This window comes from Engystomops pustulosus, chromosome 3 (genome assembly GCF_040894005.1).
Source record: "Engystomops pustulosus chromosome 3, aEngPut4.maternal, whole genome shotgun sequence".
NCBI classification, from domain to species: domain Eukaryota; kingdom Metazoa; phylum Chordata; class Amphibia; order Anura; family Leptodactylidae; genus Engystomops; species Engystomops pustulosus.
The window spans coordinates 101,681,557-101,703,116 of NC_092413.1; the positions used below are offsets into that span (position 1 = coordinate 101,681,557).

The window sequence follows — 21,560 nt, forward strand, 5'->3', positions numbered from 1 at the left end:
AAGTTCGTCTCGAATAACGAGTACCCGAGCATTTTAGTGTTCGCTCATCTCTAGTAAACATGTAAAAAGACAAACAAATGAAAAACACAAAGGGGAGTTCAACTATCTGAGTCACAACTAGATAGCAAACTGTACAGAATCAAATTGACAGTAGGATAGTCGCGGATGTAGCAAGTATTAAGGAACTGGGAGGAGCAAGAATAGCAGTATACACATAGCAGATATAACAGCACTAGGCAGACCAACTGCTTGAACAGCAAGGAAGATGGCTTCACTGATCTTAAATCTAAGTTTACTAGGTAAAGGAGAGGCTTAACAATTTCTGGTCCAGAGCAAGGGGTTGCAGCTTTCCAGCAGTCCAGCAGTAGAGCACAGTTCAGACTGCTGACTTAAATTCACTGAATAGAATTCAGCAACTTCTCAACTGAAAAGCAGAAGACTGATGTAACACTGGTATTATGGCAGTATATGCCCTGAATTAACATTAACAATCAATCACTTGTATGGTACACAATATTTTACTTATAAAAACGCAATGGGGGGATTTTTTTTAATTAGCTTGTGCTATCTGGCTTCATTTGCATCAAAAAATGTCAATAATGCCTTGTGCCACACTTATCAAGACTTTTAGACCTTTTTTGATACTTTTCTGATTAGTCTAACTCATGGGACATGGCCTCCAGAAAAGGGGTGTGGTCCCTGAAAAAGTGGGTTTACTCGGGTAGAAAATAGTCAATTTCCAAAAATTGTACATTGGTCTGTGGATGAAGTATTACAAAAAGATTATTCAGCACTCCGAATCACAGGACAAAAATCTTTTCTTCAATCAGACATGTTTAAGAACTAGCTGCACATCCATAGGGGAAAAAAGCCGAACCTTTATTTTTCAATCTAACTGAAGTATCTCCTAATCATGGTCTTACACTGTGTCAGAATTTATCATCACAATGATAAATCTCATCATCTCACCTAACAGTCTACCTAGAAGGATCATGTAATTTACTTTTATTTCTTTATTTATTACAGATAACAGTTTGGTTATACAGAACCTCTACAATGATAGTCTTAATAAGGCCAGTGAATTTGGAGAAGGTAACATGATCTTGAATATGAGTGTTTAAATAAAGAATAAATGGGGCACATTTCTTCATTATTTGCAACTTTTTGTGGCACATGCACACTATTTTTGTGCCTGTGACGATATCCATAAAAAGTTTGCCATGGTTGATTTTTCTGCAGTGTTTCATGAATTATCAACCAATGCCAGATATAAAAGTTGTGATTTTTTTTAAAAGCCACAAAAAAGCCTAGAATTTTGGCAAAAATCCACGCCGGCCCATTGTGACCTCTGGTGAAGCTCTCTGAATGCTTTACTATAGTCCCATACTGCAATGATCAGCTGTAAATTGTCTGTAATGAAGCTTTATTGATAATCCTTAGTCCAATTACAGCAAAATGTTTTGAAAATCCAATTTTGTCTGGATCTACAATTATTCACTTACAAACAAATTGAACTTAAGAACAAACCTATAGAACCTATCTTGTACATAACCCGGGACTGTCTGTATTAGTTTTAATTCATATGAAATAAGGTGATATTAATATATAAACATATATGCAGAATTCTTGAAGATAAATTATAGAAGATTTATTGCCATATTTTCTGTACCAATTCTTATAACCATACCTTCCTGTTTCAGGACTTCTTCAGTACTTCCAAGACTTTTTTAATGATGCACTTAATAAAGTCAATCAGTTAAAGGAAGGTAATACTCCCAATAACTATAGAAAGTGTAACAAATTAACAACAATTATACCTCATTAATTGCTTTTGAATCTATTAATGAAAAGCATCACTGTACCTTTGTATACCTTGGACAAAATAACTGTCAAAATTGTGGTGGAAAAGTTTTATCTGGTCACTAGAGATGAGCGAGCACTAAAATGCTCGGGTGCTCGTTATTCGAGACGAACTTTTCCTGATGCTCGAGTGCTCGTCTCGAATAACGAGCCCCATTGAAGTCAATGGGAGACCCGAGCATTTTTCAAAGGGACCATGGTTCAGGAATAAAATGTGTTATTTAATTGAAAAAGAATGTCTTCTGATAAGTTAGCAGATGTATACTAACATCTGCAATCTATTCTTCACTGTTCCACGCGTATATTATCTCCCGACAAGATAGCAGATGTGAAGAACAATGAAGAATAGAATAAAAACAGTAAACACAGTGAACACAGGATCATTTAAGTGAAAAACGCAGTGCAAAACACAGTGAAGAATAGATTGCAGATGTTCGGCACATCTGCTTACTTGTCGGGAGATACGCTGTCCCGGGATCCGCTCCTCTTCTTCCACTGAAGTCTCCCCGATCTCTCTGCCCTTCCCGATGTCTCTGTGCCCGCCGCTGCCCCGGTGTCTCCATGCCTGCCGCTGCCCCGCTGTCTCCGTGCCCGCCGCTGCCCCGCTGTCTCCGTGCCCGCCGCTGCCCCGGTGTCTCCGTGCCTGCCGCTTCCCCACTGTCTCCGTGCCTGCCGCTGCCCCGGTGTCTCCATGCCTGCCGCTGCCCCGCTGTCTCCATGCCTGCCGCTGCCCCGCTGTCTCCGTGCCTGCCGCTGCCTGTGCTGCTCCCCGGTGTCTCTGTGCTGCTCCCTGGTGTCTCTGTCCTGCTCACCGTGTTCTTCAATGTGTTCTTCACATACTATTTTGTTCGCACCGTTCCGCGCGTATCTTCCGACAAGAAAGCAGATGTGCCGAACATCTGTAATCTATTCTTCACTGTGTTTTTCACTTAAATGATCCTGTGTTCACTGTTTTTATTCTATTCTTCATTGTTCTTCACTGTTTTTTTATAATTAAATGCTCGATCTCGAGCAGGGGAAGTACTCGTCCGAGCAACGAGCCGTTTCGAGTACCTTAATACTCGAACGAGCATCAAGCTCGGACGAGTATACTCGCTCATCTCTACTGGTCACAAATTTTTTGGAACTAAAGCTACTTTTCAATGTAGATAATAGTAGGGGTTCTAAACTGAATCCCCTCCATGATGTCTGTATATCTTAATAAAGCATGTTTTTTTATTGACAACCCAATTAAATATAATTTTATTAAAATCTAATGCTCACATTCTTTTACACCAAAAGTTAAAAAGGGTCAAAAAGGAGCAGAATGTAAAATTATTCTCTCCATCAAAATACTAAATAAAAATGGGGCCAATCATATAATCAAAGTAAAACTAAAAGTCTTTTATATGTTTATCCTGGGCTTATTTCAAATCTAACAACTTTCCATTTGACCAGATATTCTACACAATATCCTGATTCTCTTCTTTGAGGGGATCAATAGGTTTGCTCATTTTGGAGAAGGTGATTGTAGCCCTCACTTATACTTAAATATATATATTTAATTAAAAAATATATTTCAACCCTTAATATATGACAACTGTAGTTGGTAAAAGCAAACAATAATGTGATCAATAGCTAATAATAATAATAACATAACATTTTACATATATTTATATTTCACTATTTAACTTAGTACTTACCAATTTGTCTTATCTTATCTTCAGAGCTTCTTCACTACTGCCACAATGTTTTCTTTGACAGTCTGAATTTACTTAATAAATTCAGAGAAGGTAACTTAACTGGAAAAGATTAATTATTATCCTTGACATTGATTTTAGATAATAGTAAATAATGGCTGGTGCATTTTGCCTTATCAGTGGCTTAAATTTGGAGATTTTCCTTTACCATTTAAGCCCAAGCCTTTACCAGTAGTTTACTTTGTTAGAAAACATAATTATGAAGATACTATACTGATATAATTGCTATTAAAACATACGCAAGTAAATGCTATGTTTCATTTATTAACTCTCTGGATAACTTTCTATTCATGACAGAAAAATAACAAACATAGAATCAATGCTTGGGCTTTAATGGTATTTTTAACTTTCCAGAATTTTTTCAGTAAATAAAGAATCTTATTTTGTAATAAGGCTTATTTGCATTAAACCAGTGCTGCAAGCTCTCCAAGTTGGTTATTGAGGGTATTAACAACCCCGGGCATCACTTGAAATTTTCTATTTTCAATTTATCAAGGAAGTTTGTATTTCAGTTATCTGCTCATTTACTGTAATTGTCCCTCAAAATAACACATTGGGAATGAACAAGCAAAAACAGAGTAAACCCTATAGCACAGAATCCTTGGATTTCTCTGAATACAAACAACATCTTATTTTATCTTATTTTATCTTGTTTATGGTAATGTTCCCTCCACTCTGAGTGTCAAACTTCTCTCTCTCTCTTATATCAATGCCACCATTAAGAACTGCTTTGGAGTAGCATGCAGAGAAATGCTGAGCCAACTGCTTATTAGCAGCTATAGTAGCAGTTACATTATCGCAGCTTCCGACAGATAAGAACATGTATTATGTACAAATAAGCTTGTCTCTTTCCAACAGATCTTTATCAGTATGTCTGCAATCTTGCCTTTGAGGGGATTGATAGACTCACTGACCTTGGGAAAGGTAAAAGTGCTAGTAGTACAGTAGAATATGGAACAATTATCTTTCATCTCAATATCAAAAGAGTCAATTACCTTTACAATAGGTTAAAGCTGCAAAAAAATAAGCACACAATTCAGTTTTCTTGTTTGTTATATTTTAATACATGCAAATAATTATTGTAAATAATGTCTATGCTGTACATTTCTATGGAGCCCTTATCCTCTATATGGTAAAGTTTAAGTAATTTAGTAATAACTTATAGTGAATTAAATCTAAACAAATAACTGGGAGCCACTTTTAACATCCCAATTCACTTAAGATTCCTATTTCTTTCTCCCAGGTCTCCTTTACTACTTCAAAGATCTTTTTTATGATGGACTTAACAAGTTCAATCAGTTCAGAGAAGGTAATGAGGGCCTACAATATATTAAAAATTATAACAAAGCAGTAAACCTTTGATATGTTACCTAATCTTACAGGATTTTACCCATTGGTTTGTTATACAGTTAAGTATAAATTCCTAGTAAAATTATATTAAGAAAATCTACCACCAGGATCCAGTGATATAAAAAAAAGAAACTTACATGCTAGGGTGTGCCAAACTTGAAATTCGTATAGAATCCGTCTTTCTTCTAGGTTTTATTCCATAGTTTGTGGAAAAACATCATTTGATTTCCAGAGCCCAAGGACTCAATAGTCTCTTAATTATACACTCTTTTTAATAGGCTTATTTCCTGCCATCTCCCTCCCCAGGCTCAGCTGGAGAGGTGGTAACATCACCTAGCTTTCAACAATTACCACACATGTACGGGAGGGAGGAGGTGGGCAGTAAGCCCGCTAAGAGGAGTGGATAATTAAGAAATCATGGAGCACTGGAGGAGCTCTCATGTCGCCCCCTGCAGTACCTCAGGTGCATTTGATCAATTTAAAAGACATTTTTTGCCAAAACAAATTATTAAAAAACTAAAAGAAGAGCTGATCTTGACTGTAGGGACACAAACTAGCATGTAAGTGTGATTGGTTTATATTACTGGATCCTGGTGGTAGATTTCCTTTAATGTACAGCAATTAATATACTGTTATACAATACTTCCCAGTCATATACACAACATCTGTTTTTTCAGATCTTCTTCAGTACACTGAAAATCTCTTCTGTGATACACTCAATAAAATGACTGAGTTTGGAGAAGGTAAGATGTAGTTGTGAACAGTCCTAAAAAAAATAGCTGGGAAAGTTAAATTGTTGACTCCACGTTAGGCCTAGTAGTATTTCGTTTCCTTTGGTGTCATAGTAATACTAAAGTATATTTTCAAACTCATATTTATAATTTAGAAATTTTAATGGTAAGTTAATACTCTATAGGCTTTGGCCAACAAATATACAGTAAATTTTAAGTAATCGTAAAATTGGGAAATAGTAATAAGTGACAACATACAGGACAGTGAGCCTTAAACTTCAGCCCTCCAACTTCCCTGCCTGCTTGCCTCTTTGTATCCTATTGATATAGGACAACCACAGGGATAGTTCCTTCCTAGGTCACAGTACAGACAATAAACAAGACAAACAAACAGAAAAAAACAAAATAAGGGGTAGTAAACAATCTGGGTCACTGCTGACAATGCTTATAAGGAACAGAATCGTAAACACCAAAGGATAGTCAACAAGAGCTGCTACTAGATAATGGAGCTAGCAAATGAATTTGACCAGCAGGGATTGAGCTGAAAGTAGGATCAGAAACTTTGGCCCCGGTGGAAGGAGCAGGCACTCACAGTATATATATATATGTGTATGTATGTATGTATATATATGTATATGACACACAAACAGAAAGTCCAGGCAGCACGCTATAATCAAGTAGCAATGGGTGCAAGATGTGTAGGATTGGGTCAAAGATCTTTCATAGGTAAAAAACAAAAAATAAGCAGCACTCAGATGTAAAAAATTGTGGTCTCTATTATTTCATGTATACCAGTACGTCTGGAATGCTGTTCATTTTTTGATTATATAAATATATATAGGCAATAAGATACTATTGGGTGTATATAGCAATATAGCAATCCATTTAAAATAAGCTGTCAATAACTATATTTATCAAGGGTTTAAGACACTTTTTAGGCCACTTTAATTCCTACTATGACAATGGGTGTGTAACCTTAAAGGAAAGAGGCGATGACTCTCTTGGAAGGAGCCAACTGATAGGAGACATAAAGTTAAGTTAGATAGTGTTAATCTTGTCTTACATGTCTTATACAGTCTTGTCTTTATTAGTCTTGTCTTAATAGTCTTAATAAATTTTGTCCAGTTTAAGTGTGTCCAGCTTTGGAATGTTTAACAGTTCGACACTTTTGGTAAACCTGCCCCTGTATATTTACATACTTTGTCAATCCAAACTGGAATACAAGCTTACCATATATTATATCTATCAGGTTTTCTTCACTACATTCAAAGTCTCTGGCACAGTGGAGTTGACAAAGTTTCTGATTTCATAGAAGGTATGTTCAATAGGTTTATTTATAAACAGAATCCTTAGGGTAATATATTTTTGTGAATCTTACATGGATGGATATAATGTTTATAACTGCAATGCATCTAAAAACAAAGCTATACATGTGTGATTTTAAAAAAATTACCCGAACTGCAAATTTTGAGTTGTATCAAATTTTCCGGGTTCTGGTTTGGCACAACCCAGTGGTAAGGCAGCACAAATTGCGGGCATTGGTTCTTAAAATCAACATTGGCATTTAGTCCTGGTGTGCACGGCCACAGTAATTGTTTTCATGCTGACGCAAACATATTTTCTCAGTATATTTCAGCAATTGAATCTTGGACTTAATTTTTAACTGATTAAGTCATCTAATAAGAAGAAGTGTATTTTGAACCAAAGGGGGGTTATTTAACATTAAGCCAGATCCTTGGGAAAGCTTATGTCTGTCTTTAGAGGACCGCTGCCCATCACATTCATTAAAATGGCTTAAGCCCTTTCTTATGCTTTACTTGCTGTCTGAATTTTCTTTTCAAATAGTTGCAAAATGCATAAAAAGTCCTAGCACATAGGCCAGCAAGGGACTACAATGACTGCAACTTTTTATGCTACTTTTTTAATAAGTGGAAAGTTATAACATTGCACTAGAAGCACTGTAGTTTTATGTTTATGGCAGAATATTTTTTAATGCAAAGAAGTCCAGCATTACCAGTTATAAATAACCCCCAAAATGTTTAAATAACTACCAATATATTGTAATAATATATAATATTTTGTTTTTCAGGAACTTCTCAGTATTTTCAAAGTCTCTTATATGATGGACTAGACAAATTTACTAAATTCAGGGAAGGTAATGAGATTCCATTTCAAACCCTAAATGTAAAACTGAATTTTAGAAACTTTTTGAATGAATACTTCATGTGTTCATACTTTCAAATATAATAAAATATTAAAATTTATTTTCAGATATCCTTGACAACTTGCAAAACCTGTTCTTTGATGGACTGAATGGGCTTAAACAGCTAGGAGAAGGTAGTTTCTAAGAATTAGTTTTCCCAGAATTTTTTGTGAGCTGGGCTCAAAAACCTTTTCCATTCTTTGTATAAGTTGTGATGATTCTTTTAAATAATCCATAGGATAAATTGAAAATTTTCCATTTTAGAGCAATACTTATCACAACTGGTAGTGATTTTGTTTGGTATGAGGTTTCAAAAATTTTGACCTTATTTTTTTTATTATTTAGAGATTTCTGAGAATTCTTTCTCAAGTTGATTTTTGTTTCCTTCACTCACATAAAGTAATTTGTGGAGCACTTTGACAGAGATCCTGTCAATTATAGCTTGTGCTTAACTTTGTCTTATAGCACTGGATAGACATGGGAATAGCCTTTTCAGCTTCTGCCACCAATGCACTTGTCATAAAACAGGCACATTTTATTTGATCTGTCACAGTAATATCAAGACTATGCTCAGCTGCCTTTTCTACTTGTCCCTTTGACATTCACATGTCTTGCAGAGAATTTACCACACTAGTCATATTATATCTTACGCCTTGCTACTAAGGATAAGGATAAATAAATCTGCCAACAATGTTTCACTATGAAGGAAAACTTGTGGAAATGAAAGAGAAAATATTGTTGAAACATTTCTCAACAGTTTTGGAAAAAAAAGTGATAGTATGTCTATATTATAGCCTTGTGTCAAAACATGAGGATTAGGTGTAAAGAGATAAAAATAAATGTGTCTTATGATAATTATTATAAATCTAGTGGATTAGATTTTATTGCTATTTTAGATTATATCCAAATATGAAAGGTTTTGGTCTTTAGTTTGCAAAATTAGCCCATACAACACTGAAGTAGTAATAATTTACTGTGCAATTATACTACTTAAAAAGTAATAACTAGAGATGAGCGAACATACTCGTCCGAGCTTAATGCTCGTTTGAGCATTAGCATACTCGCAACTGCAGTACACCCAGCATCACGTGGTACACTTAGATGTCGATAGCAGTGGTTGGCTGTCCTGATCAGGTGACCCTGGAATAGACTAGCCTCTGCCCGCGCTGCTCGGATCATTCTCTGTCTGGATGCCGTTAGGGAGAGAGCTGCGGCTGGTAAGGGATAGCGTTAGGGTGCTAGTACTTTACTGTTAGGCAGGAGTGATTCTAGAAGAACCTTACTGTTAGGCAGGAGTGATTCTCCAAGAACCCAACAGCCCTTGTTAGTGCTACATTGGCGTTTTTCAACACACTCAGTCACAGCACAAAATCCTTTTGTGTGCTGTCAGTGTAGGTTAGAATTACTGCAGGGGTCAGAGGCCGAGGTCCTGGGCGGTGTGAGACACCACCTGCTGATGAGGGAGCAGGGGAACGCCGCAGAGCTACACTCCCTAGCTTCATGTCTCAAGTTACTGGGACTCGTGTTAGAGCACTGTTGAGGCCAGAACAGTGCGAACAGGTGATGTCGTGGATTGCGGACAATGCTTCTAGCCATTTGTCCACCAGTCAGTCTTCCACGCAGTCCACCCATGTTACCCAAGTGAGTACTCTTCCAGCTCCTCCACCTCAACCTCCTTCCCCCCAGTCTGCCCCCTCCCAGGACAATTTGGCATTTGAGTTGGCATACTCTGAGGAACTGTTTTCTGGACCCTTCCCAGAGTAAAAAACCACTTGTCAGGTTGCTGCTGAGCTCTTTCCCGATGCCCAGGTTTTCCCCCGGTCGCAGTCTGTGGGTCATAATGACCTTCTTGACATAGTGGAAGAAGTCTGTAAAGAGGTGTCGGACGATGAGGAGACACTGTTGTCAGACAGTGGTGAAGTTGTTGTCAGGGCAGGAAGTCTGAGGGGGGAGCAGACTGAGGGATCAGAGGATGATGAGGTGACAGACCCAAGCTGGGTTGATAGGCCGGGTGAACAGTGCTTCTGAGACGGAGGCGAATCCTATACGAGAACAGGTTCGAAGAGGCAGTGGTGGGGCCAGATGGAGAGGCAGGGCCAGAGCTGGTGCATCAGCGCCAAATGTTTCACGTAGTGAATCTCTGTGGCGAGGGCTAGATTTTGTGAAGTCTGGAGGTTCTTTAAAGAAACACTGGATGACCGACGGACTGTGGTGTGCAACCTGTGGCACACCAGGATCAGCAGGGGTTCCACCACTACAAGCTTAACCACCACCAGTATGCGCAGGCATATGAATGCTAAACACCCCACTCAATGGAACCAAGGCCATTCACCTCCGACCGGGTCCACCACTGCTCCTACCCCTGTGTCATTTGCTGCCTCTGCTTGTCAGCCCCCTGCCCAGGACCCCGGCACAAACACCTCCCGGGCGAAAACCACACCTTCACCTCCACGATCCTCCACAGTGTCCACCAATGTCTCCATGCGCAGCGTCCAGCTCTCTATACAACAGATGCTGGAGCGCAAGAGGAAATACAGTTGCACCCACCCACATGCCCAAGCCCTCAACGTCTACATCTCCAAATTACTCAGCCTGGAGATGCTGCCCTATAGGCTGGTAGAGACTGAGGCCTTTTGCAACCTCATGGCGGCGGCCGCCCCTCGGTATTCGGTCCCCAGCCGCCACTACTTTTCCCGAAGTGCCATCCCAGCCCTGCGCCAGCACGTGTCAGACAACATTATCCGTGCCCTGACCAACGCTGTTTCTGACAAGGACCACCTAACCACGGACACATGGGTTAGTGCTGCCGGGCAGGGCACTATATATTGCTGACAGCCCATTGGGTTAACTTGGTGGAGGCTGGGACTGAGTCTGACCCTGGGGCCGCTCATATACTGCCGACGCTGAGGATTGCGGGGCCTACCTCGGTCCAAGTCTCCGGCCTACTATGTCTCCTCCTTCTCCCACCCCTCCTCCACCTCCTCCTCCAAATTACCATCCGTGGGTATGGCGCCATCAGTCGGTAGCTCTAGGCCCAGCAGCAGTGCCGTCACAAAGCGACAGCAGGCGGTGCTCAAACTGCTGAGCCTAGGCGATAAAAGGCACACCGCCCAAGAGCTATTGCAGGGCATCACGGCGCAGACCGATCTGTGGCTGGCCCCATTGAACCTAAAGCCAGGCATGGTTGTGTGTGACAACAGCCGTAACCTGGTGGCGGCTCTGCAACTCGGCAGACTGACACATGTGCCATGCCTGGCCCATGTGTTAAATCTTATAGTTCAGCGGTTACTCAAGACATACCCCAATCTGTCTGATTTGTTCACAAAGGTGGGCCGTATTTGTGCGCATTTCAGAAAGTCCAGCACAGATGCTGCCACTCTTAGGGCAGCGCAGCACCGCCTCCAACTGCCTACTCACCGACTGTTGTGCGACGTGTCCACAAGGTGGAATTCAACATTAACCATGTTATCCAGAGATTACCAGCAGCGCAGAGCGATTGTAGACTGCCAGATGTCAACTTCCACCAGAACTGCTAGTCAGGTCAGTCAGCTTCCTCAAGTCTACAATTAGGAGTGGACGTGGATGTCTGATAGCTGTCAGGTGCTGAGTAACTTTGAGTCAACACAGATGGTCAGTGGCAATGCCGCCATCATCAGCCTCACCATCCCGCTGCTTGGCCTGTTGAAAAACTCTCTGGTCAGCATGAAGTCGGAAGCTTTGCGCTCGTCACAAGAGACGGGGGAAGAAGATTCCCTTGTTGATAGCCAAAGCACCCTCCGGTCTGTTTCTCAGCGCGTATCGGGGAGGTGGAGGAGGATGAGGAGGAAGAGGAGGAGAATGTTGGCGAGACAGAAGAGGGGAGCATTGCTCAGTTCATAACTGCTCAGCGTGTATGGGCAGAAGAAGAGGAGTTGGAGGAGAAGGAGGAGGAAATGGAGAGTCAGGCCAGTGAGGGGAGTGAATTCTTGCGAGTTGGGACTCTGGCGCATATGGCAGATTTCATGCTAGGCTGCCTATCCCGTGACCCTCGTGTTCAAAGAATTTATTCCAGCACCGATTACTGGGTATTCACTCTCCTGGACCCACGGTACAAGCAAAATCTTTCCACTCTCATCCCTGGAGAGGAAAGGAGTGTGAGAATGCATGAATACCAGCAGCCCCTTGTGCACAAGCTGAAACAGTATTTCCCTTCTGTTTTTAAACATTTTTGGGAGTGCCACATACAGGTACTCTATGTATTTAATTTTTCTGGAGGGCCACCTACCCGCTCCTCTGTTTTGAAAACTTTTTTGGACTGCTACATACAGGCACTATCCAAATTTAATTGTCTCCATAGCAGCCTCCACACTTCGTCTTTATAGCTGCCTCCACACGTTGTCTCCATTGCTACCTCCACACGTCATCTCCATAGCTGCCTCCAAAAGTCGTCCACATAGCTGCCTCCATACATCGTCCCCTTAGCAAACTGGCTGTGTCAGGCAGGATTTTGGGTTGTTTTAACGGCTTCCCCATCAAAGTAAACGCTTCTGGCCCCCAGGCCCATTTTGGGTGGGGAGGAGCCTTGGGTGGGGAGGATCCCAAGATCCTTTAATCTACTACTACCTTACTGCCTCCATACATCGTCCCCTTAGCAAACAAGCTGTGTCAGGCAGAATTTTTGGGTGTTTCACTAGATACATAATGGAACTCGGCCCATCTGTCGCTGCCATGCTGGAGACCTGAGGTTTCAATCATAGCAATGCAATATGGATGCCCCATACTGTCGCTCTTAATCATGGAACCATTTCTGAAAAAAAATAAATAAATAGAACCGCTATTCTATTCCATTATTCCTAGATGAAATTTTAAACGACCCCGCCTGCTTTGAAAATGATAATTTTTTCAAAGTAAACGTTTCTGGTCCCTAGGCCCATTTTGGGTGGGGAGGAGCCGAGAGGCAGGGGCTTGGACAGGTGAAAGCTCGTCTGGCAGCGGACCGCCAGCTCCATCCCAAGATTAGGCAGCCTCAGAGGCATCCATGCATGCTGCCCCTGCTGTTTCCTTTCCATTTCGCCTCCACAATCCTCCACAGTGTCCACCAATGTCTCCATGCGCAGCATTTAACTGTATATACCCCAGCCCCTGGAGTGCAAGAGGAAATACAGCACATCGTCCCCTTAGCAACGAGCTGTGTCAGGCTACATTTTCGGTTGGTTTACCAGCTGTAATTTTCTGATGTTTTATATTGGTCATTCATTTTGATATTGGATACATGCCTCCACACGTTGTCTCCATAGCAGCCTCCAGACGCCATCTCCATAGCTGCCTCCACACGTCGTCTCCATAGCAGCCTCCACACGCCGTCTCCATAGCAGCCTCCACACGCCGTCTCCATAGCAGCCTCCACACGCCGTCTCCATAGCAGCCTCCACACGCCGTCTCCATAGCAGCCTCCACACGCCGTCTTCATAGCAGCCTCCACATGCCGTCTCCATAGCAGCCTCCAGACGCCGTCTCCATAGCAGCCTCCAAATGTTGTCTCCATAGCAGCCTCCAAAAGTCGTCTCCATAGCTGCCTCCACATGTCTTCACCTTAGCAAACGAGCTGTGTTAGGCTCATTTTTCGTGTGTTTCACCTGATACGTTATGGAACTTGGTCACTATTTCGCCACCATGCTGTGATATCGACTAAATATACCCTCAACCTTTTGTTCACATAGGAAATAATTTCAGCGCTTCTTGCTCACCTCCTTTGGTTCCTCTCTGCTGCCTTAACCAGGCAAAATACTGATACATACAGTGCTACACGTTATCCTCGCCAAAAGTAATTTTTTAAATTGGTTTGAAGCCTGAGTCCATTTGGGGTATGTCGCCATTCCACTCTCTAGCCTGCCGCTGCTGCTGCTGCCTCTGCATGACGTCCCCTATAGTGTCAGGGTCAATTATTGGGTATTTTAGATGCTATCTAGCCTCATTCGGTCACTCTGTCATCGCCATGCTGTTGCCCATAATTTTGGCATAATGGTGCGATTAAACAGCCTCAGAAGCATCCAAGCATGCTGCCCCTGCTGTTTCCTGTCCATTTTTGTAGTGTTTTCGTCATTTTCTGAGGTTTCCAGGTGTTTGGCCAAGCTTCCATGTGCAGAGCTTTGGTCCCCTTGAAAAATGCTCGAGTCTCCCATTGACTTCAATGGGGTTCATAATTCGAAATGTAATAACATATACAGACAATATTGTACTAGCACATTGGCCCAATATATCTCCCTGGAATCATATTCATCTTTCATTTTTTATAGGAAATATCCAACGAGAACATTAAGCACTTATTTACATGATAGGTAAAATGGTTTATTTTAGGAAATCCAGCAGTTTTTCATGAATGAATTGTTGCCCATGCATCCCCAGTATGGGAGTAAATTAGTAGTATTTTCTTTTTTTCTTTCTCTTATAGTTTTATGACTTTTGGTAGGGGATTGGCATATTTGTGCAAAAATTTGTGACTTTTTCAACCGCCCAACAAGTTCACTGGGAGCTTTCTAGTGTTGGGCCCCATTTATCCTTAGAATATACACTCACCGGCCACTTTATTAGGTACACCTGTCCAACTGCTCGTTAACACTTAATTTCTAATCAGCCTATCACATGGCGGCAACTCAGTTCATTTAGGCAAGTAGACATGGTCAAGACAATCTCCTGCAGTTCAAACCAAGCATCAGTATGGGGAAGAAAGGTGATTTGAGTGCCTTTGAACGTGGCATGGTTGTTGGTGCCAGAAGGGCTGATCTGAGTATTTCAGAAACTGCTGATCTACTGGGATTTTCACGCACAACCATCTCTAGGGTTTACAGAGAATGGTCCGGAAAAGAAAAAACATCCAGTGAGCGGCAGTTCTGGGGGCGGAAATGCCTTGTTGATGCCAGAGGTCAGAGGAGAATGGGCAGACTGGTTTGAGCTGATAGAAAGGCAACAGTGACTCAAATCGCCACCCGTTACAACCAAGGTAGGCAGAAGAGCATCTCTGAACGCACAGTACATTAAACATTGAGGCAGATGGGCTACAGCAGCAGAAGACCACACCGGGTGCCACTCCTTTCAGCTAAGAACAGGAAACTGGGGCTACAATTTGCACAAGCTCATCGAAATTGGACAGTAGAAGATTGGAAAAACGTTGCCTGGTCTGATAAGTCTCGATTTCTGCTGTGACATTCGGATGGTAGGGTCAGAATTTGGCGTCAACAACATGAAAGCATGGATCCATCCTGCCTTGTATCAACGTTTCAGGCTGGTGGTGGTGGTGTCATGGTGTGGGGAATATTTTCTTGGCACTCTTTGGGCCCCTTGGTACCAATTGAGCATCGTTGCAACGCCACAGCCTACCTGAGTATTGTTGCTGACCATGTCCATCCCTTTATGACCACAATGTACCCAACATCTGATGGCTACTTTCAGCAGGATAATGCGCCATGTCAAAAAGCTGGAATCATCTCAGACTGGTTTCTTGAACATGACAATGAGTTCACTGTACTCAAATGGCATCCACAGTCACCAGATCTAAAACCAATAGAGCTTCTTTGGGATGTGGTGGAACGGGAGATTCGCATCATGGATGTGCAGCCGACAAATCTGCGGCAACTGTGTGATGCCATCATGTCAATATGGACCAAAATCTCTGAGGAATGCTTCCAGCACCTTTTTGAATCTATGCCACAAAGAATTGAGGCAGTTCTGAAGGCAAAAGGGTGTCCAACACGTTACTAGCATGGTGTATCTAATAAAGTGGCCGGTGAGTGTAGATGTTCATGTTTTAAACAACTTTAGGAAAAAGTTTAGAAGGGGTTGCTCGAGAATTATCAAATTTTGGAGTTTAAAAAAAAAAAAAACAGATTTATATGCCAGATTTATCACAGATTTCTAAACTAAAAGCAAATGACCTGCTATAAATCTTTTAGGAAACAATAGGATAGATGGTGATACTGCACACTGAAGTTGACTGTTTATTTTACTCTTAAAATAATTGAATCATAATGTGGTTCTTCCCATATTTGATGGAAGACATCTGTTCTCATAATTGTTGAGATCAATCTTTTAGAATCATGAGTGGTTAAATTTAAAACAAATAGGGGCAGATTTATCAAGTGTCTGAAAGTCAGAATATTTCTAGTTGCCCATGGCAACCAATCACAGCTCCCCTTTAAAATATTCATGAGCACTGGTAAAATGAAAGCTGAGCTGTGATTGGTTGCCATCGGCAACTAGAAATATTCTGACTTTCAGACACTTGATAAATCTGCACCATAGTGTTTGCTTAATGTAAACTTGAGTATTGCTCTAAAGTACATGTCATTTTACAAACATATCCTATCTCTCTTTCCCCAGATATTCTTAATTACTTTCAGAGCCTCTTCAATAATGGACTACAAAATTATGGATTTCCTTTCTTCTCCACCCCAGTCTACAGTCAGGAGCAGCATTCAAGTCACTCACAATTGGAAGAGACAGAAGAGACAGGAGAACATGGACAATAGATGATAACATCTGATATTGTATTTATCAACAGAATCCTTTTGGGAAAAAAAAGAACTTACAATGAGTGCTCAAGAAGCAGGTCATGAGACAGAAGGATTTTACAAATAGTCAGTGTCATGAGAATAAGATAGGAGCACAATGTGTAAGGATTCTTTACGACAAGGACAGTTAGTCCTTCATTATTTGACAATGCAAGAAAGCCTAGATTGGAGGCAATAACTGCAAACTGCAATGAAGCATGTTTATTTGCTTCTATATTTACCGCTGTGTCTCCAACCAGCACAGGAAAACCACTGCAGGTAGAGACAGTGCAGTCAGCTTCCCTGTGTTATCAGAAGTGGCAGTATAGGGAACTTCTCTAGGCAAAGTATATCGGATTTACACAAAACACTTGACAAGGTCTTAACCACAAAAACACTATAAAAGTAAAACATCAAGCTACCCAGATTGTATGGGTTGTGTGGTGGTTAATAACTACTAAATGGTGCTTTGCTGTTAAACAGTATACAGCCCATTCACAAATTGCCTTTAATTTGCTGTGTCATAAACTATGGGCACATGTCTTAAAGGTCTCTTATGTAGTATCTAAATTTTCTATGCCAAGCAAACTTTGTAAAAATGCTTGTTTTAATAACATCAATCAAGCAACCTTCTACAGTGATTGTTTGCTGGTAGTAAATATAAGACCATAGGAGGCCATATTCATGCTGCTTCAAACTTATTATTTTGAATGTATTTAGAAAAGCTAGAATTTTGATAGATTTTTTGAGTATTTGGTTTAAGATTTATGAATATGCCATAATGTATATACAAACCTGGCTTTACATGCATTAGGTTGCTGAAAACAATGCATGGCATAAGTTCTGAAAAATATACAAAGTAAATAATGGCAGAAGAAAGAACCTTGCTTACCTTGTGCGTTGTGTGTGCACATTTGATCTTTGAAGTATGCATTTGTTACTACTTTTGGACATTTTGTACAGTACACCAGTGGTACATATGATTGTATTATGTTTTGCAGCCTATTCTTCAAATTGTTTGTGTAATTTACACTGGAATATGAAATGACAAATGGTAAATGGTCCACACTATACCATCGCTAATCTTAATATGCCTTGAAAAAAATAACCTTTTTTTTAAATATAATGCATGGCTACGATGCACTTTAGGGTGTATTAGTTTACATTAGGAGGTGCCATTAATGAGTCAATAAGTGCCTTACATTGTTAAGCGCTGTCACAGAAACATTATGTGCACTGGTGCATATGTGAATGCAGTAGAAGGCTCACCAGCTGTGCCACTCTGAATACAAGTGCATGAACATCCTAGAGAATAAAGCTGTTCTTTTTATACTGGACTCCCTGTAGAATAAAATGGGAGAACTCTAGAGTGTTTCCTCCTTGCCCTGTAATTCACACTATTATCACATAGTCCAATTAAAACTGTGATTGTTAGGAACACAAGAAATCACATTCTTTGTAAAAAGCCCTGTATGCTGCACGTGGAGAACCCATCAATAATCCAACTAATCAATGTTATATATATAATGGGGAGGATTATAGGACAACTTTAATGTATAGGGCTTCTGCTATCCTTGATAGTTTTCTCCCAATTATAGCTTCAGTCAGTTCTGTATTAAAGAAAGGTGCAATCATTTACACCCTCATTGCCGATATTATCATTACTTTTATTGAAATGTACTTATGGTTCATCAAGTGGCAAGGAGAAAAGTAGATGAAGCTATTTAATGACAAAAATATAAAACAAAATCCATTTAATAAAGTACAGGTTGTCCCCTACTTAAGGACACCCAACTTACAGATGACTCCTAGTTACAGACGGACCTCTCTGCCCACTGTGACCTCTGGTGAAGCTCTCTAGATGCTTTACTTTTGTCCCAGGCTGCGATGATCAGCTGTAAGTTGTCTGTAATGAAGCTTTATTGATAATCCTTGGCCCCGTTACAGCATAAAAATTTGAAAATCCAATTGTCATTGGGACAAAAAAAATGTATGTCCGGAGCTATAATTATAACATGTATCTGTTCCAATTTACATTTCATTTACAAATTCAACTTAAGAACAAACCTAAGAAACCTATCTTGTACATAACCCCGGGGCTGCCTGTATACCAACATGAGAATGCAGACACAGGTCGGGATCCAGAATTTCAGGTTATGGAAACCTTTCATAGCATTATTTTATGAAAAGCACATACGGATGTATACATCCTTACCTTTGTATAAATTTGACTAAATAATATTACTTTTATTGTTAACTCAATACTATGCGCCAACATACCAGTAAAAGCTGCTATTCATAAGACAATGACTTGGGAGTCAATAACAGACAACTACAGGATAGATCTAACATGGGAGAATATTATAAAAGCCAAGAGAAAAGATTAGTGGGATAAAAATGATATGTCTTTTTATTTCATAATACTGATAAAAATGAATTTTATTAAGTTTATTTTATTTGATTAAAAAAATCTCATATTTAGAAAATCTGAAACAGATCACTAAACAATATTTAAGACAAGATATTTGACTTCGAAGAACAAGGACCTGATTTAATATAATGTATGATTAAACATAAAAGCTGCAAAAGACAAACTGTTCAATGAAAGTCTAATAAAACTGGAACGCAAAATCGATTTTAGCTAAAATTGTTTGCTCTTCACTGAAAAAAATCTCCTTGAAGGTATCTGTAACATTTAAGAGTGTTAGTGCACCAACATTCATTCCATCTGTGATTCTAGGAAATAAATACAGCTTTCAGACATCACTACTACTCCATTACTGGGGCCAACATCAAAGCAATAAAAGTGGAAGTATTGTCAGGTGCCGTGTTATTTAAGGGCCCAAACTCACCAGCCATGGAGTCTATACAATGAAGTATGTGCACTTTCTAACAACACAATCTATAAAGATGCTTTCGTGTCCTTTTAGAAGGTGTGGAGTGCAAAGTATTGAACGCTAAAGTTTAGCTTATTCCCAAGGGAATCGAAAGCTCCCACTAGAATAAGGTGTCTCCATTGTCAATTTATTCATACATTTCTAGAAAGAATAACAGAATGAACTAGCACAATATAGAGTCTAACTTCTCTTATTTGTAAGTTTCAGTATGTTAATTTTATCTCTACTTTATTATCATTTTGCTAAATGTGTTCATCCTAATCTTTTACAATCCAGTTATCAAATGTTATAGATGTCGCAAGGCCTCTTTATGCTTTGTGAGGCGTCCTGCACAATTTTCATACACTTTCTTATATTTTTGGCATTAATGAGTCTTTATATTAATGATTTCAGAATGGGTTCTTGGTATGTTAAGCTTGAAATTTGACAAGTGTTTATAGAAATAAATGGTTAGGCATGTGCAGCCTCAGTAGCTTATATATATGAAAAATGAAATACTATGTCATTGATGAAAATATACATAACATATTAAATGGCAAAAATCGCTACAAAAACCAGATGGCAGAATGTGAACACACAGTTCTATGGCCTAAGATGGTTTTTTGTACTTTTTGAGTATTTTCTAATTTAAGAAGTGAGGACTTCACACTAAGTTTACAATCTTTTGGCTACTGTTTTGGGGTTATAAAAAAGTTTATATCCCTTTTAACTTGTCTGAGCAACTCTGTCGAAAGTGCAGATTTGGGATGAATTAATGTCTTGCATAGCGATGAAGACAATTTTTGTATAATCCCAAATCGATTTAAGGAATGTGTACATAAAACCATAATGGATTACTTGTAGAGGAAATCATTTTAAAGAAGATGAAACATGAAAGATGGTTTCAATGCGATCATAATGTATTACATGATCGATTGTAAGCCTCTAGCCACTAACAAATATGACTAGTACATTAAAGTAAAAGTCTTGAAGCTTAGTGTTATCTCTCTTACCTTTACAGTATTGATTGGCAATTTTAGATTTCAGAATCAGAATCAGGAATATCAGGGATGTTTTTGCTGCTGTCATAACAGTAATATCAGAAACAATTCTTTCCATATACAATTGCTGTAGGTGGATTTGTTGATAGTAGTCTTCAAGTATTTTCTTGGACCTTAAAAATAGAGCAACCTTCTATACCATGACTTTTGAAGAACATGAATGTTTGATGCTTGGAATATATCCTAAAGAGTTCATCTATAATCAATCAGCCAATTACCCCAAAGGGATGTGGAACTCTGATGTTGCTCTATGACTTGTTCAGCATTTTTTATAGCGATGCGGCTCTATTCCAGGTTTTGTGTGTAGGAAAAAGGCTAAATCCCAATACCTGTAGCTGAAGTGCCACGTGCAGACACAGACATGGACATGGAAATTGATAGTTCTGTATATGGGTACAGTGTCTTTTTTCTCCTATCTATTTGGGTCTCCTCCCATCAATTTTCTCACTTGGAAAACCATTTTACAATTCATTCCTTAGTTTCTTTTGAATTGAAGAATAGCATGCATACATGATAAATGTTATTTCTAGGCACAATAAAAACTGACCTTTTCTATTTTAGTTTTCATATGTTAATGATGAAACGATGGTATATTGCTGTCACTATTGCCAAGTTTTCTGTTTGTGTTTCTGGTTCTCTGCTTGATATTATTTTTATTTTGTAACTTGAAATAAACGTGAAACATTCTAAGAAGTGCAGTGTGGTTGCTAGGAAGTATTACAATTTGAATGTGGATATTAAAGCATGTTTACAGACTAGTCTTACAAAGTATTGCTGCTGAATTCACAGGTCTAAAATGAGTGGAGATTTTCAACTTGTGTGTATGACATACATAAAAATAAATGGATTATTTTCAAATTATGCTCACTTTTCAGTTCAATTCCCTGTGTGTTCTGGTTTTTAGTTTAAATATTCTGTTTGCAGCTTTAACACCACTAAACGACCAGCCCCCTCCTTTCAGGCAGTTCTACTTTTGTGTTAGGTCTCACAAGTTTACCTATATAAAATGACTTCTAAAGTCATATGCAAATACGCTGAGAAGATTAGTAATGCATGCTTCAGATAAAGATCTAGTGTCCTACTATGCATGCCTGTTGTGATCTGAAAGATGAGATTCTTATCTAGCCTATGATATCAAAAAGATATTAAAAAGTTCTAAATACTAAAGTAAAAAGTAAATATTCTTGGAGATGCAATCAGTTAAAGTAATAGGAA

General features: G+C 39.5%; 1 protein-coding gene across 37 annotated transcripts in view; it reads left to right on the forward strand.

Annotated features, from left to right (window-relative positions):
- Positions 1 to 21,208, forward strand: part of TRDN (triadin) — a 478,227-nt gene extending 457,019 nt beyond the window's left edge. For 35 of the 37 annotated variants that reach the window (XM_072141623.1, XM_072141625.1, XM_072141627.1 and 32 more), the window contains 10 exons: positions 1,027 to 1,092; positions 1,701 to 1,766; positions 3,567 to 3,632; positions 4,458 to 4,523; positions 4,843 to 4,908; positions 5,627 to 5,692; positions 6,930 to 6,995; positions 7,770 to 7,835; positions 7,952 to 8,017; positions 16,239 to 21,208. In XM_072141623.1, coding sequence (XP_071997724.1) covers positions 1,027 to 1,092; positions 1,701 to 1,766; positions 3,567 to 3,632; positions 4,458 to 4,523; positions 4,843 to 4,908; positions 5,627 to 5,692; positions 6,930 to 6,995; positions 7,770 to 7,835; positions 7,952 to 8,017; positions 16,239 to 16,387 — 743 coding nt within the window. In that variant the 3' untranslated portion in view covers positions 16,388 to 21,208. The remainder of the gene's footprint in view (positions 1 to 1,026; positions 1,093 to 1,700; positions 1,767 to 3,566; positions 3,633 to 4,457; positions 4,524 to 4,842; positions 4,909 to 5,626; positions 5,693 to 6,929; positions 6,996 to 7,769; positions 7,836 to 7,951; positions 8,018 to 16,238) is intronic. The other 2 variants (XM_072141646.1, XM_072141659.1) reach the window with 2 other exon arrangements.
- The last annotated feature ends 352 nt before the right edge of the window (positions 21,209 to 21,560 follow it).